Source organism: Epinephelus lanceolatus, chromosome 19 (assembly GCF_041903045.1).
Source record: "Epinephelus lanceolatus isolate andai-2023 chromosome 19, ASM4190304v1, whole genome shotgun sequence".
NCBI lineage: Eukaryota > Metazoa > Chordata > Actinopteri > Perciformes > Serranidae > Epinephelus > Epinephelus lanceolatus.
In genome coordinates, this window is record NC_135752.1 from 39,039,784 (window position 1) to 39,056,360 (window position 16,577).

At 42.0% G+C, this 16,577-nt stretch overlaps 2 protein-coding genes across 4 annotated transcripts in view; one reads left to right on the forward strand and one right to left on the reverse strand.

Annotated features, from left to right (window-relative positions):
- tor4aa (torsin family 4, member Aa) overlaps nucleotides 1–16,577 on the forward strand; it is a 19,366-nt gene continuing 2,789 nt past the window's right edge. Inside the window, exons 1-5 of one of the 3 annotated variants that reach the window (XM_078161951.1) lie at nucleotides 2–552; nucleotides 831–873; nucleotides 5,512–5,967; nucleotides 8,203–8,243; nucleotides 8,510–16,151. In XM_078161951.1, coding sequence (XP_078018077.1) covers nucleotides 5,512–5,967; nucleotides 8,203–8,243; nucleotides 8,510–9,317 — 1,305 coding nt within the window. In that variant the 5' untranslated portion in view covers nucleotides 2–552; nucleotides 831–873 and the 3' untranslated portion in view covers nucleotides 9,318–16,151. Of the gene's footprint in view, nucleotides 553–804; nucleotides 874–5,511; nucleotides 5,968–8,202; nucleotides 8,244–8,509; nucleotides 16,152–16,577 lie in introns of all 3 variants that reach the window. The other 2 variants (XM_033646047.2, XM_033646049.2) reach the window with 2 other exon arrangements.
- The window catches only part of LOC117269185 (non-selective voltage-gated ion channel VDAC2), a 20,709-nt gene continuing 17,441 nt past the window's right edge, over nucleotides 13,310–16,577 (reverse strand). Inside the window, exon 9 of the mRNA XM_033646051.2 lies at nucleotides 13,310–16,132. Coding sequence (XP_033501942.2) covers nucleotides 16,041–16,132 — 92 coding nt within the window. The 3' untranslated portion in view covers nucleotides 13,310–16,040. The remainder of the gene's footprint in view (nucleotides 16,133–16,577) is intronic.

Below are 16,577 nucleotides of genomic sequence, written 5' to 3' on the forward strand. Positions count from 1 at the left end.
AAATGAGCCTTGGATCATAGCGCACGAGCTGTAGGTCTGACTGTTTGACTATGAATTTTCTCAGTTTTCTCTGTTTACCAAGTGAAGTTTCTTCCATGAATTCATCATAACACATGGTGAGTACCTGATACACAGAAGCTCATTATGTGGGTGAAATACTCCTTTAATAAATCAGTCCAGTGTTCTGGAGTCAGGATTTGGTTTCCACCTGTGAAGATCATTAAGAAGCTGAAAAACACAGCACCTGAAGTGCACTCTGTGCTCTGAAAGGCACAACTGCAAGTCAATAGCTGCTCCATGAGCCAGTAGCGTGGTGTAGTGTGTTGGAGCCTTTGAACACAGCAGAAAGAAGAATGAGAGAATAAAAGAGGAAGAAAGAAGAGGAGGAGCCAGTAGATGGTTGAGAACAGGACTTGGAGGTAAGATAGACAGATAGGAGGGCTCTTCCTGAGTTGAGCTGTTTGCTGTGTGGGTCTACTCTCTGCTCTCTGCGCTCCCCAAACTATGGACTAACACATATTTCTCTTTAGGAGCATTTGAGCCACGTTGGAGGTAAGAAAACTTTGTTTTTCTTGCATGTTTTTACTTCACCTCCCGTGTTTCATTGTCCCACTCCCCCTCTCCTTGCTGTGTGTGTGTGTGTGTGTGTGTGTGTGTGTGTGTGTGTGTGTGTGTGCGCGCAGCAGGGTGTGAGGCAGTAATTTAGTACCTGTTTGTGCTCTCAGTGAAACTCAACACTACAAAAGAAAAGGCACATTTTCAAAAAAAAAAAAAGCTGCTCACCTGTGTCTCTTTGTGTTTCAGCTTTAAGTTTCTGCATGTTTTTGCAGCTGAACGTGACACAGAACTCAAGAAGGAAAAGCTGACAGAAAGGTATTTTTTTACACCATGAAAGAGCTTGAAAATGTTTGGTATGCGGCCGGTCCTCTCAGGTCCATGCATGTGAAAAGACAGCGGAGAGGCAGATACTGATAGTCTTCCCCTTCACTCTCCCCCACTGAGCTCTGCTGAATTCTTCTGTGCTGAAAACCCTCAAGTTTATTAAGTTTACCAGACATGAAGCAGCCTCTGTGCCAAGGCTAATATCCAACTCTGATCACACTCAAACAATGCACACATTCATTTTTCACTGGCAGTAGGAGCTGTTCTTCCCCTCTGCTGTGCCAGGAAGGAGATAAATCCCCCAGAGTGTCATTCACTGGAGGATTGATTGGGTTGTGTGTGGCACATTTTGTCATTGACCTGCTCTGCTCTGGGTGTAACTGGCAGTTCCTCCTTTCTCATAAAGCTAAAAAAACACACATTGCTTGCTTTGAAACACCACGAGGAGTGTGTAACCAGCATGATATCGAAGCCTAATTGTGCAGCAGTGACAGTTTCTGCAGGCTGACTTAAAGAGTGTGAATTATTAAGACAAAGAAACAAAATTGATGAATGTGTCCAACAATATCTTGATTTAAAAGCAGATGCAATGCATGATTTTGCCTTTTAAGGTTTGCAAAACTTACAGTGAGAGTAAAATACAGAGTTTGTGTGTGTGCATTTACACAGGCGGAGTTATTATGCAGCAAATGTTCCTGAATGGATCGCACTTCCTTCTTTCTGCAGGGTCATTTCCACAGTATTATTAACTTGATTTGAATATTATGTGTGAGGGAAAACAGCAGCTGTACCTGGACGGCTGTCACATCCGTGTGGAGAGCTGTAAAGAAGCAACAACTGAAGGCATGAATTATAAAATTAGTCCTTTAACTTATAAATCTGTGAACTGAAATGCAATAGCTGCTATCAGAAAGAGTAAAAGCTGACTGATGAGTGAGTTGCAATCTGTAAAGATACCTTATCAGCTCTCTGTATACAAGTTTGGCTTCTGCTGCAGATATTTCAACACCACCCAGAATTCACCCGTGCTGCACACGCTGTTATGTTTTCATCACCATCGTGTTTTTCTCAAAGATCTGGAACAAATTCTTGCATCCAGTTTTTGTTCCCCACAATTTTGGCACGCCTTCTCTGTCAAAAAAAAAGGAAGTGGCTCGGAGAAATTCACAATATGTTGTACTTTCTCTGTGACTGATAGCATGACTTGGCAGTTTGGTATGTAACGTCAGTCTGCAGAGTGTAGCTCATGTTGAGGAACTAAATTTAGATAACAGAAGAAGGAAGGATGACTGAGTATAACCAGAGACTAATGATATATTCAGATCAGTAATATCACAGTGTGGAAATACTGTAAAAGTAAAAGTAGTGGTATAATTATACATCATCACGTGTGAGCTGATTATATTTTATATTGATCTGCAATGTAGCACAGTGGCGCAGCTCCTAAAAGAGTTTCACATTTGTTTTTTGTTTTTCCTGTGACTAAGCGACCAATGATATCTTGCTGACTAATGACCTTTTTGTTCGACTAACGTTTGGTCAGCTATTAGGGGGCAGCCCCAGCAGTACTGCTAAAGCACAGTACTATGCAGACAAAACTACTGTGAGATCAGATTATACAGCTGTCAGTCCACAATAATTTACTGTAAAAATGATGCAGCTGTGAATATACAGTCAAATATTTTACAGCGTACAGTCAGATCTCTCTCTCTTTACCTAGTATGGCTTTATAAATGAACAAATATCAGTGACTCGGCCTACGAAAAGTAAAAGAAGGCCAGTCAGCCCTGTAATAAAGCGTACAGTGATGAGTGAGGGGCTTTACAATCTGTAACAAGTCTATGATGTGCAGTATCTGACATGTGCAAGCAATGTACAGATGCATTCATGTACAACAGATCACAGTAAAAACATAGCAACAACCAGCCTTTTCCTAGCGTCAAAGAAGAAACAGGACTTGTTTCTGAAATAAAACTTCAGCCTCAACTTTTGAAGAAAATATCAACCTGAGGTTTAAAGACAGGAAGTCATCGAGCCAAACACTGAGATATCTGTGACATGTGACGACCTCTAACTTCTTTCCCTGAGCAGTAAGAACATCAGAAGTGTCCACAGGCTTCTTCCCAGCATGTGAGACATGCATTACCCTCGTTTTATCAGCATTTAAAACCAGCTTTAGTTGTATAAGCTGTATCTGGATAACACACAGACAGCCTGCACAATATATCAGTGTGTCATCGGCATAGAAATAGAAATTGGCACCAACTTCATTTTGACCAAGACTATTAATATAAATGAAAAATAACAGGGGACCTAACACAGAACCCTGGGGTACCCCATTACATGTGTTGAGCCAGTAGGAGGTGAGCCCACCAAACTGAAAACCTTTCTTCTTTTTTTAAGATTATTTTTTGTGGGCTTTTTGCCTTTAATGACAGGACAGAGAGTGAAATGGGGAGAGAGTGGGGACTGACATACAGCAAAGGGCCACGAGCCGGATTTGAACCTGTTCAAGGATCAATCTTCTCATCAACTCATCAACTCTGACATTTAACAGAAGTTATTTGCCTTTTTGCTCAAACTAGTCATCATATATACAGTCAGGTCCATAATTATTTGGACAATGATACAGTTGTCGTCATTTTGGCTCTGTACACCACCACAATGGGTTTTTAATGAAACAATGAATACCTGCTTAAAGTGCAGATTCTCAGCTTTCATTTAAGGCTTTTTTCAAAAATGTAGTATGAACCGTGTAGGAATGACAACCATTTCTTCACACAGTCCCCCGACTTTAAGGGCTCATAAGTATTTTGGCAAACTAACATAATCATCAATTAAACAGTCAGTTTTGGTTGCAAATCCTTTACAGTCAATCCTTTACAAAAATGTCTTTGGTTGCTTTTGCAATATGCTTCAGGTCAATGTCCATCTGCACTGTGAAGCATCGTCCAATGAGTTTTGAAGCATTTGGTTGAATCTGAGCAGATAATGGTGCCCCAAACACTTCAGCTTTCATCCTGCTGCTCTTGTAAGCAAGACAAGACTTCACTAGAATAAATACAGAGGGTTTATCACAAGATGCAAACCATTGGTTAGCCTTAAAAATGGAAGGCCAGATTAGAGTTTGTCAAAAACCATCTAAAAAGCCTGTACAGTTGTGGAACAGCATACTATGGACAGATAAAACAAAGATCAACTACCAGAATGATGGGAAGACAAGAGAAGGAAGAAGGGAAGGAACTGCTCATGATCCAAAGCACACCACCTCATCAGTGAAGCATGGTGGAGGTACTGTTATGTCATGGCCATGTATGGCTGCCAGTGGAACTGGTTCTCTTGTATTTATTGATGATGTGACTGCTGACAAGAGCAGCAGGATGAAAGCTGAAGTGTTTGGGGCACCATTATCTGCTCAGATTCAACCAAATGCTTCAAAACTCATTGGACGATGCTTCACAGTGCAGTTGGTCATTGACCTGAAGCATATTGCAAAAGCAACCAAAGACATTTTTAAGGCAAAGAAGTGGAATGTTCTGCAATGGCCAAGTCATATCATCTGACCTGAATCCAACTGAGCATGCGTTTCTCTTGCTGAAGCCAAAACTGAGGGCAAAACACCCAAAACACAAGCAGGAAGTGCAGACGGCTGCAGTAAAGGGCTGGCAGAGCATCACCAGGGAAGAAACCCAGCATCTGATGATGCCTATGTGTCCAACACTTCAGGCAGTCATTGACTGTAAAGGATTTGCAACCAAGTATTAAAACTGACTGTTTAATTGATGATTATGTTAGTTTGTCCAAATACTTATGAGCCCTTAAAGTCGGGGGACTGTGTGAAGAAATGGTTGTCATTCCTACACGGTTCATACTACATTTTTGAAAAAAGCCTTAAATGAAAGCTGAGAGTCTGCACTTTAAGCAGGTATTCATTGTTTCATTTAAAACCCATTGTGGTGGTGTACAGAGCCAAAATGACGACAACTGTATCATTGTCCAAATAATTATGGACCTGACTGTATATGTATAAGCATTAATAACAGTACTCCAGCAATTTAGAGTCGCTCCTCAGTGAAGGTTGGACGCCAGTGCAGAGACAGCGAAAGGTATCTGAGGTATCCATGGGTTAAATTCCAGACACACTTAATTCTGCATTTCCTACGTAAGCCCAAGCAAAGATACCAGGGTGATGTTACTTGAGTAATTTCCTTAGAACTCCCTGCAGAGCCACAGAGGACATTATATAACCGGTTTTCCAGGTTGAGTGACGCTTAACACGACTACTAAAGTGATTTATGGAAAAGTTGGTGTATCGATAAAAGCAATATCAGGGCACACCTGTCTGCTGACATGTTTTATGTGGATATGGAAAACCTCCCAGCAAAAAGTTGTCTATTTACACATTTGGCAGACGCAGAGCAACTTCCAAATATCTGTCTGTTCAGCTGCTAAATGCTCCACTGTGTTGACCAGCTGTGTCTGCCTGCTGGGTGATGCTGGGCAGGTGGCGCACAGAGGCTGATTAGCAAGAAAACTAACCAGAAGAGTAAAGCTGGGGATGTAAAACCAAAACAAAGAGCTGAAAGACATTAAAATGCTCCATTGACATCCTCCTCTTTCTCTCTGCAGATGAGTGACCAGGAAAGCAGCACCTCGGCCTCTCAGACAGAGGGAGAGGTCGATGGAGAGATGGATGAAGAGATGGAGAGTGAAGGACAAAGAAACGGTCCGGTCCCCAGTCTGTCCAACTTCTCCTCGTCTCTGCGCGCCGTCATACGCATCAAACAGAAGTACCAGGCCATGAAGAAGAGGCGTCAGGAGTTGGCCGTGGGGCTGGGAGGAGCTGGGACCCTCACCGGAGCACCGCTGAGAACCAGCCCCAAAATCTTCACCTTCGACGGAGATCCCCTCGCCACCTACTCCACCCACTCCACCCTGTCGTCCGCCGCCCCTCAGAGGAAGAAGAGGAGGAGGAGGAAGCGGGTGATGTTTCCCAACAGAGGGAGGCGGCGGGCCCCTCCAAAGCAGGAGCAAAGCCGAGCCAAGTACTGCCTCTACCTGCTCTTCGCCATCGTCTTCATCCAGGTAAAGAAACTAAATGCTTCTTTATAAACATTGAGGGTGAGGAGTTTTATCTCTCCATTAAATCCCGTTTGAGGACGCAGGGTGTAATACAGACTGAATGCTTTGTCTGCACGTTCAGTCGTGTCGGCGTTCATTTACTGTCAGGTCTAGAGTGGGTTATGCATCATCACCTAATCTCAAGGAACTCTTCAGAAGAGTTTCACTCATGCCTCAGGGGCCTCTTGGTGAGCTCACCCGACCATGACTGTGTCTGACATCATCACGTGTATCTCACGGCATTACGCAGAGTTTATTTTGCAGTTTCCAACATAAATATTTCTGATGGGTCAGACTGTGCTTCCTGTTGCAGTTTTGCAGCTGAGCAGCAGCGACAAACGAGGACACGAGTTGTTTCCTTTCCAAAGAAATTATCTGTGCAGATTACAGGGTCCAACTTGCAGGAGTAAACATTCGGACTGGCACGGCATGACTGGGAGAGGATCCAAAATGTTCCCTCTGCTGCTCGCTACCTTGAGATTTCTTAGATGTTATTATTTAAAATTTTTATAAACTGGATGATCCGAGGAAGCTGTGTCCCAAATCAATACTACCTATGAATTCTGAGCAGGTTTTGAATGTAAACTCTGTTCACACTGGGAAAGTATCACATACTTAAAACCATTGATTTTGATGCTGTTGATAAAAACTATTCTCACTCTATGAACTGGAGGAGCTGCTTGTGACTGACAAAAAGAAACCAACAAAAAATGCATTGTAGATGGTGATGAAACAGCTCCACGAACATCTCAGAAAACTATTAATTGTCAGCGACCTTCTTAAGAGTTATTATTGTTTAATTTTCTTTTCCTATAACAGTTAAAGGAGCATTCAGAGCAATAACACAGCAGTAAACACCTTGCTATTAGGGCTGGCTTAGCGTAGCTCGTGCAACATACAGATCGATGTCGCACTGTAGACTAATGAACAGACAGATTAAACAGAGGAGCAGTGTGAGAGAGGAGAGATGCGCACTGGTATAGCTTTTTAAAAGAAAAGTGTTACGTGGCACAACTTGACCCTATATCGATATAAACAGTGTCAAAATTTATATTTTGCTTTAAAATATATTGGCATATCGTACATAGTCGCTACATCGTCCAGCCCTACTTGCCATGTACAGATGTAGTGGAGTAATGGCGTCCTGAGCAGAGGGCGAAGTCACGCTCCCTCTGTGTGTGTTGTAATCCAAGCTTCTTTGTCATTTGTTGTGGTCGACAGTTCGGCCACACGTGCATGTTAGTGCATGTGAGCCAAGTTTCCGATTGCGTTAGGGCACAAGTATACTGGCTGCATGGCCAAACGTACGCGTACATGGTGTGCTGCGCCTGTGTGTATACTTTCTGTAGCATGGTCGTTTGTCGACGCAACCAAAACGCCGGATACTGGTGGTCTCCACTAGGGGCAGACCACAGCACTCAGACACAGAGGTTGCGAAAAGCAAAGAAGGCGGTGACACTGTATTTCCGGATGTAGTAGGCTATACACAAACATGGATACTCTCGATGAAGAGATTATAATTTTATGTCTTTTAAGATTCGGCAGAGGAAAAGGCGTCGTCTCCGCCGCCATCAGAGATGGTATGTGCGGCCCGACCTCACGTTCACAGTCTCTAGAAGTCTACTTTGCACGAGCGCCTCTAGTGTTCATGTCAATATTGCATTTCGCGCACGCGTCACATTACCTCGCGTCAAAGTGAGCAGCCTACGCACCAAACGACTGCACAATAAGCATGGCAGCCATGATGCGTATGAGTACGCGTTGTCTGCAGCAAGTATACTTCTCGCACCATTTTGTTTTGACTCGCTTCATACGTGCAAATAACTTGTGACATACGCGTGTGAAATCGCTAAATTGAGGAATAAACTTCCACTGATGCGTCCTCCCGTCATACGTCCGCGGAGGATCTCAATGCTGATTGGCTATCGTGGCGCAAGGTGGTTGCTGAAGTTCAGATTTTTCAACTCGTGAATAAGTGTATGACGCAAAATTGTGCTACTCGCTTCATTTGCACCGCTTAATTCACCTGTTTTGCATCATCATTTGTGTCACGTCCATCGTGTCCATCGTGCATCCCAGCGGGAATTTGTGTGCTCTATAAAGACTGGTATATACAGTATATAAGTAGTGTGCAGTACTGATTCGAGACACAGATATGTTCTCTCATATTCTTAATATCTGTCTCTTGTTTCTCTCCAGGTGTACAACGCCATAGAGAACCTAGACGACCACGTTCTCAGGTACGACTAGGTTTACAAAATAACCTTGATATTCAAGGTGTAGACGTTGCATAGGAGTTATTTGGTTTTTAATTTTTTCTTTTTACTAATTTCTTGCTCATTCATTTATTTAATTTTGCACTGATTTTTATACGCACATTTCCCCCAGTTAAGTTCAGTATTAAAGGGTGTCAGTTTTATAATGACATTGTGTAAAGTTACAGAATTCCTGAGCCAAACTTTCCTCTGAAATTTACCAGAAACTTTCCTCCCCTGTGCGTCTCTAGGTATGACCTGGAGGGGCTGGAGAAGACTCTGAGGAGAGAGGTGTTTGGACAGCAGGGGGCAGTGGAGGGTCTCCTGTCCCACCTGAAGGACTACCTGTCAACCTACGTCCACAACAAACCCCTGGTGGTGTCCGTGCACGGCCCCAGCGGCGTGGGCAAGAGCCACCTGGGACGCCTCCTGGCCGGACACTTCCGCTCCGTGGTGGGGGAGACACTGGTGCTGCAGTACTACGTTCTCCACCACTGCCCCCAGGAGGCCGACGCCCTGCAGTGCGCCCGCGACCTCTCCGCTGTCATCTCGGAGATGGTGGAGCGGGCCGAGGAAGAGGAGAAGATCCCGCTCTTCATCTTCGACGAGGCCGAGCACATGCACGACGAGATCCTGGACGCGCTGCAGCAGCTCATGGCCACCAAGCAGTCCAACGAGTACCTGAACGCCATCTACCTGTTCCTGAGCAACCTGGGTCACGCGCACATCACCAAACACATGCTGCACAACTCCTCGAGTATCTCCACTGCATCCGGTCGTCATAGTAACCTGGTAAAAGAGCTGACTCCGATATTACGCAACACTCTGGAGAAGCTCCACTCACTGTGGACAGAGGCGGACCTCTTACCACTGGGCCTTTTGGAGAAAGGTCACGTGATGGAGTGCTTCCTGGACGAAATGACTCGAGAGGGGTTCTACCCGGATCATACCAACATAGAGCGCCTGGCGGGGGAGATAACATATTATCCCGAGGTGGGGGGGCATGAGTACTCCCAGACAGGCTGCAAGCAAGTGGTGGCAAAGGTCAACCTGCTGTGAAGTCCTCCACAGAAGTGTTTGGATGTTTCACATTCTTTAAAGCATGAAGTAACATGTGACAGAAAGGAGAAGTCGGCAAAGTGACGAAACTTGAATGACAAAACTCGGAGCCAAAGCTTTCAAGAGCCGTTTTTAAAGAAGTGGAAACAGAAAGACAAAGGACGCTGAAGACGTTTGGCTCTGCTGTGAGAAATCTGAATCCTGTGAAGAGGTTTGGAAACGCCCAGTCACACAAACAGGCCTTAAAGGGTCAGTTCACCCAAATTATAAACAACTCAGTGGTGTCCAGCCTGCAGATAGTTTTTATGTGACTAGATTTTAAGATGTGCGCCTTCATTAAAATACAGCGGAGATAAATGGATTGTTTATGGTGCAAAGTTTTTCTAGGGATTATTTTCTTCAATAGAAAATACTGTTCAAATGTTGATTTTCCAGCGTTACAGGGACGTTGTTTTGTAAAAGACTCACTGCGATTGATTGTTAGCCATGCTAGCTGCAGGGCTCTCGGGATGGCGATGACGTTTAATCTACCAGTTTAGTTCAGACTGAAATATATCAGACAATCATGGTTCCTGGAGGATAGATCCTAATTTTTTTGATGATCATCTTAAGTTTTTATCGAGCACTACCACGAGGTTGACAGTTGTGGTTTTAAGTGTCATGTCTCAGCAACAATTGGATGAATTGTTACAAAATTTTGTGCAGTCATTCATGTTCCTCAGAGGATGAATCCAACTGATGTTGGTGATCCTCTGACTTTTTCATCTGGTGCCACCATGACATTTGCACTTGTTATTTTGAGCACAGTATGTCAGCAACAATAGAATGTATTGCCATGAAATTTGAGTCAGACATTCATGGTTCCCGGAGGATGAATCATAATGATTTTGGTATTTATCCAACACTACCTTGAGGTTGACGGTTGTGGTTTTGAGCAATATATCTCAGCAGCAATTGGGTGAATTACCTTGAAATTTGGTACAAATACTCAAGGTCCTCAGAGGATGAACCCTTATGACTTCACTCATCCCCTGACTATTCATCGGGGGATATATCCTAATGATTTTAATGATCAACAAAGTTTTCATGTAGCGCGACCATGAGGTAGACAGTTGTGGTTTTGGGTGAAATATCTAGGCAACAGTTGGATGGATTGTCTTGAAATTTTGTGCAGTAATTCATGTCCCCCGAGGATGAATCTTACTGACTTTGATTATCTTCTGACTTTTCATCTAGCACCACCATGAGGTTTACTTTTGTTGTTTTGAGCAAAATATCTCAGTAACAATTTGATGGATTGCCTTGAAATTTTCTTCACTCAGTGTTCCCAGAGGATGAATCCCTATGATTTTGGTAGTCATCCAACTTTTCATCCAGGGCCACTATGCGGTTCTTGTTTTTGGCTTTAGGCTAAATATCTCCGCAACAATTGAAATTTGGTACAAATATTGAAGGTCCTCAGAGGATGAATCCTTATAACTTTACTGATCGCTTGACTTACATTTATGAGTCTGAGTGTTCTTTCAGTCCTAAAAGCAAGTTTACATTTTTGATTGTGAGAGAATAATTGGATGTATTGTAATGAAACATGGTTCAGACATTGATGTTCCCCTCAGGATGAATCGTAATAACTTTGATGATCATTTAACTTTTCACCAGGTCACATTTTAACTTGTCCAACACTTTGAAGTAGCTGCAGATCTAAAGATGTTTCTATCATCCTCAACTGTATGTTGAGTGCTAATTAGCAAATGTTAGCATGCTGATATGCTGAACTAAGCTGCTGTACATGCTAAACCTGCTAAACCTCAACATGTAGCATTGTTATTTCAGCATGTTAGCTTGCAGATGTTAGCATTTAGCTCAAAGCAGAGTACAGCCATGCAAAGCCACTAATTCCATGCACCTCCACTGTATCAATATGAAGGCAGCTATCTCAGAGATTAATATATAAACACCTGAACAAATAAAAACAAAACTATCTGTGCGGCTAACACGCTGCAGGCTAATGGAGAATATGTGTGTTTTTCTGATTTTGGTGAACTGACCCTTTAACCCCTTTGTATGTCATAACTACTCTACATGAGGCAGCTCAAGCAGACATAGTAGGAAATGAGTCAGACCGATATTCACTGAAGGGGAAGTTCAGATATTTATGATGCATGAGCTACAAATATTTTAAGATGATTTAATTGTGTCAGAAATGTCAAATGTGATGCAGCATGACTTCTATTAATGCTAGTGCAAGTGTCTGCGATGTAAAAGCCTGTGGCTTTACTTAAAAAATATTCTGTAATAATATCTAAGTAACTGATTTTGCCTCGGAGCTGCAGATTTAAAGTGTCAGGGTGAATATTTCCTGCACATAAAGCTTCTCTTCTCTTTGTTTGAGAGCACATAGTCCCTGAAAGGCTGATTTATCATTAAAGAAAAATAACTTTGCATGGATAAACAAGTTTACAACCAGAGAAGTGCACCGAAAGACTTGGACTAGCAATTTTCAACTATTCAATTTGTCTTTGAGCTGAAGAGATTTATTAAGTCGGGAATATGTTAACGTTCTGTATGGAGGTATTTTACAGTCCAGATATGTTTAATATAAACTTTAATGTGTTGTGAGGGTCTTGAAATTAAAGACACTGTTTAAACACAGCTGCAAAACTTCATCTGTTGTTTTGTTTGTCAAAAAAAGAAGGAATATCTTAAAGGAGTCGTTTGACATTTTGGGAAATACTGCTGAGAGACACGTCTGTACGGTGCATACGCTACCACTGACGTTGCATCGAGACAGGAAATATAATCCCCCCCGAAAACACTTGGGTATCTTTTTCCAGTCGTTACGCTGAGCTACCCTCACAACAAAGACGTTTATTTACTCTTTTAAACTAAAAAAAGTATATTCGGCTTATACTTCTACTAAATCTTTTGATCGAGATATACTTGAGACAAGTATAGTCCGCTGGTTGTGTACACTTAAGTTAACGTCAAGGCTACTGAAAGAACAGTTTAAGTATACACGTATAACATATAACACCTGAATGGTAACCTGGTTTTATACTTAAAGGTGGAAAAAATAGATATAAATAGTGAACTATAAGTATGATGTGAAGTTCGCTTAAAGAAAACTTACAAGTACACTTGCAGTGTAAAAACTTTTACACTCGTAGTTTACTGAGAGTATACTTTAATGTGTACTTTCATAAACTAAAAAGTAGGCTACAAGTATATAACTAATAAGGTAACAGTATGTAAATATGTTTACTTGAAGTATACTTTAAAGTGTACTTTTATAAACTAGTACGTATTAAGTATAGCTCCCAGTATAGTTGCAGTACAAAATAAAACTTCAACGTAAAGTAGTTATGTTCTCAAAGTTTACTACTCTTGCACTTCCAGTATACTTTTAAACTAAAAAGTACGCTTGTAAGTATACTTTTATAAACTAAAAAAAAGTATATTTTTAAACTGAAGAAGTATACTTTCAAAAATCAAAAAACAACTTATAAGTAAACTTTTATAAAGTAAAAAGTGTGCTAGTTTAGTCCCAAGAAGTATTAAAGTAGCTAACTTACAAGTACACTACTAGCACATTGATATCTGTATACTTACTACATAAAGTATACGTGAGAAATAAATTTGTACTAAGTATACTAAATAAAATGAACTTGAAGTATACTTCTGTTTTGTACAGGTTAGCTGATCAGCTGCTGTAGAATTCATAGTGGAATCAATTTTCTTATCTGACTCTCTGCAAGGAAGCCAATAAGAATACTTCCCATAATGCTCACTTTAAGTCAGAATCCAGTTCCTAGTTTCTTCCACTGCTTTCTACTTGATCTCAGTCTCAGCAGATGGAGTCTGTTGGAGAAGTTCGCCACAGCTGAGCAAAACGAAGACCATGAGACGTGGTTAAAGCTCCAGAAAAGGCTCATAAGTGAGCACTGAGTTACACCATGCTTTGATGAAGACAAGAATTCCATCGACTTCACGACTTGTTTTTAATTTTTTTTATTATTATATTTCCCTTCATTGACATTGGAAAAAAATGAGGTACTGTGTCTAAGTGACAAAGAAAAATGAGCCTTATAATCATGACGACACAATTAGATGGAGAAACAAAAACATTTGGATGCATGTTTACCAAAAAAAAAAAAAAGAAAAAGAAACCAGAAAGACGTGGAGCACAACGACCTTTTCCTATGAAATGTTTTAACCGGAGTCACTCAGAGGACAATCGAGTGTACTTTCTGTACAGATCTGAGGAGTGTATGTTGTTTTCCAGACGAGAGCACTGACAGCAACGAGCGCAGTCCCCGAGCAACATGAGGAAACAGCTGGCCGTCCAGTTGAGACGCCCCGGTGCGGCTGAGCAGCCCAGATACCTACGAGACGCTACGAGCAGATGCAAAGTGTTCTCTTTCTTTGTGACCATGACGGATAGATGAAAACAATATTGTAGAAATGCAAACTAACTACACAAGCTACCAGAAGATTCCACTACATTGAGTTCACCTACCAGAGGTCACAAAGGAATAAAAGATCATATCGAAGCATCTGGTACGGGAGACCATTTCTGCCAATGTGAAGAAAAAAAACTTTCTTAAAATAATGAGAAACTTTCTCAATATTTTGACCTACCAAGACAAAATTATAGACAACACATAGGCCTGTGCAAATTTCGAGAAAGTTTCTGATCATTGGCTCAATCCCATTTTTTATTTTTACCCCTAACCCTCGTTCTCCAGTCACACTGCCCGTTGGAACAGAGTGACAAGAGGAAGCGGTGGAAATCTTCGTCTATGAGATGAAGCAACCTTTCAACACCCTGACGTGTCTTCAGTATCGATGGTGTTCATGTGAAGCAATAATGGTATTATCACAGTTATAGTTGCCATTTATCTGATGGAGACAGAAAAGCACGGATGATTGGTTCACAAGTCTTAAGGCCTCTGCACACTGAGACTGTTTGTTTTATCACACGCAACTTTGTCAAAACGTTCAATGATTTTTTTCTAATTCCATGACTTTCCCAGGCCTGGAAAATGTGACTGTAAAAATTCCATGACTTTTCCAGGTTTTCCATGACCGTGGGAACCCTGGACTGTTAAACAGCTCGGTATCGGATGTTAGCTGCCGCTGCTGTGTTAGCTCGTGCTAACCGGGCAGGGAGAGCAGGAGGACAGCAGCTCATCAAGACGGTCCTTTGGCGCTGAGTGAATGGCAGCATCAGCTGTTCATCGGCGATCGATCAGCCTACCGTCACAAAAAGATTCTAATTCTATGGGAAACACTGAATGCTTTTAATAATAGGCACCAAATCCGAAATAGCATTGCATCTATTTTTGCAATTTTTATTTGTTTCCGCAATTTTTTATTTTATTTTTTTAAAAAGCTTAAAAATATTGCAACATGCATCGCAACTTACTAGAACAGCTGCCGTGTAATCAGCAATTTCAGGCCGCAACAATCACGAAAAACAGCCCGTGAAATTCTTGAGGTACTGACTAGTGGTGTTCTGTAGGCTAACGTTAGCAACCCGTGTGTCTATGTACCTTGCCATTGTGCACTGACAGTAGCAGAGCAGTAACAAGTGCAGCAACTTTTCCTCTGACAGCTGGAGGTAACTCAACATAGACAATGAAAATGCCGGACTGTCATGCACAAGTCAGCAATAACAATTAGCTAGCTAGCTAGTTAGCGACCGAGACATCAGCATGCCACTTGCGTTTTTTTGTTGTTATGCTTGTTATAAAGACAAGGACCACAATATATTGAAACGATGACGGTTAGTGTAATTTTTAAATCTTTATTTAAGAAGAAAATATGTTTGTGGGTTTCTTTTGTTGCTTGTGCAGCCATCTTACTGACAATTTCGTGAAAGTGAAGTGTGCCTCTAGAATACCTTCGTTTGGAGGGCCATGTGTCCATCCTGAGACACCCTACCACTAGACGTGAACGCAGGAAACAGAGCGCTAAGAACAAAGTGTTTGGGGCAAAGAGTGAACTGGGATTGATTATTTCGAGAGAGTTTCTGCATAATGATTTACACAATCTTTTTCCTTTCATGAATGTGGCAGAAATGGTCTCCTGTTGACTTTCATTGTTCCTGTAAAGCAGTTTTAAACATCCTCCATTCAGTCTTTACTTCTCAACTTAAACCAGTCACATGTTCATGACGTATTGTATCAAAACATTTATATGGATTAAATTGTCCACAGATTCCAACAACACGGCCAAAAGAGCTCAAACCAATAAAAAAAACAAACAAAAGAGCAAACAGACACTCGGCACCTTTTTCTTTTTTTAAACCAAGCGAAGACGCTTTCAGCTCTGCATCCACGTGTTCATTCTTACATGCTTTAAGGAAGGCAGGAAACAACTGAATACAGGAGCTACACATTTACATTTACGACTATGTCATCCAAACCTACAGGGAAATAAATAGTGTCACTTCAATGACCATAAAAACGCTAATAATCCACAACTATGCGCCGTCACTTTCACGATTGACAACCTCACAACTCCTCTCAGGGGTGTTTAAGCATGATGCCGAGGCTCGACTATTACTGTCAGAAATGCTCATGAATTGTGTGAACGGGGGGCGGGGAGTGTGAGGGAGAGTCCAGAGAGAAGCTACATGATGGTGGTGGACTGTGTGTGGGTGGGGGAGGGCGGCAGGGGGGCAGAGGAGTGTGTGGCTTTGTGTTTTCTTTGTGCTCCTCTTTATGCCTCCAGCTCGAAGCCCATCCCGACTTTGTGTCCACCGGCGTTGAAGTTCTTCCCGTCGATCAGGGCTGAGAGGGTCACCTTCACACCTGAGGAGACACAGCACAGGTACATGTGAGACTTTGTAAGACCTTTTAATGTCACACTGAGTAAAATGTAACACCTGTGTGACAGTTGGACCATTACAAGTACACAGCAGGCAAAGTATTCAGATATTCTCCTGAAAGGTCCAGTGTGGAGGATTTGGTGGCATCTAGTGGTGAGGTCGCAGACTGCAACTAACTCAAACTTCCCGCGTGTGCAAAGCGAACGGCCCCAACTAGATGACATCAGAGAAAATCGATCTTTATCATTAGTCTGACTAAAACTGGTCTTTTAAAATCCATGTAAACATGTTAGTCCAACTGAAATTGTGTTAAATAGAATTTCTCAAAGTCGGACGAACACACCCAGATCATGTGACTCCTGCATGTATGCAGTCAATCAGACCCAAAGTGGCCGAGGCGCTCTGAGCATGCTCCATAGTTTCTGCCC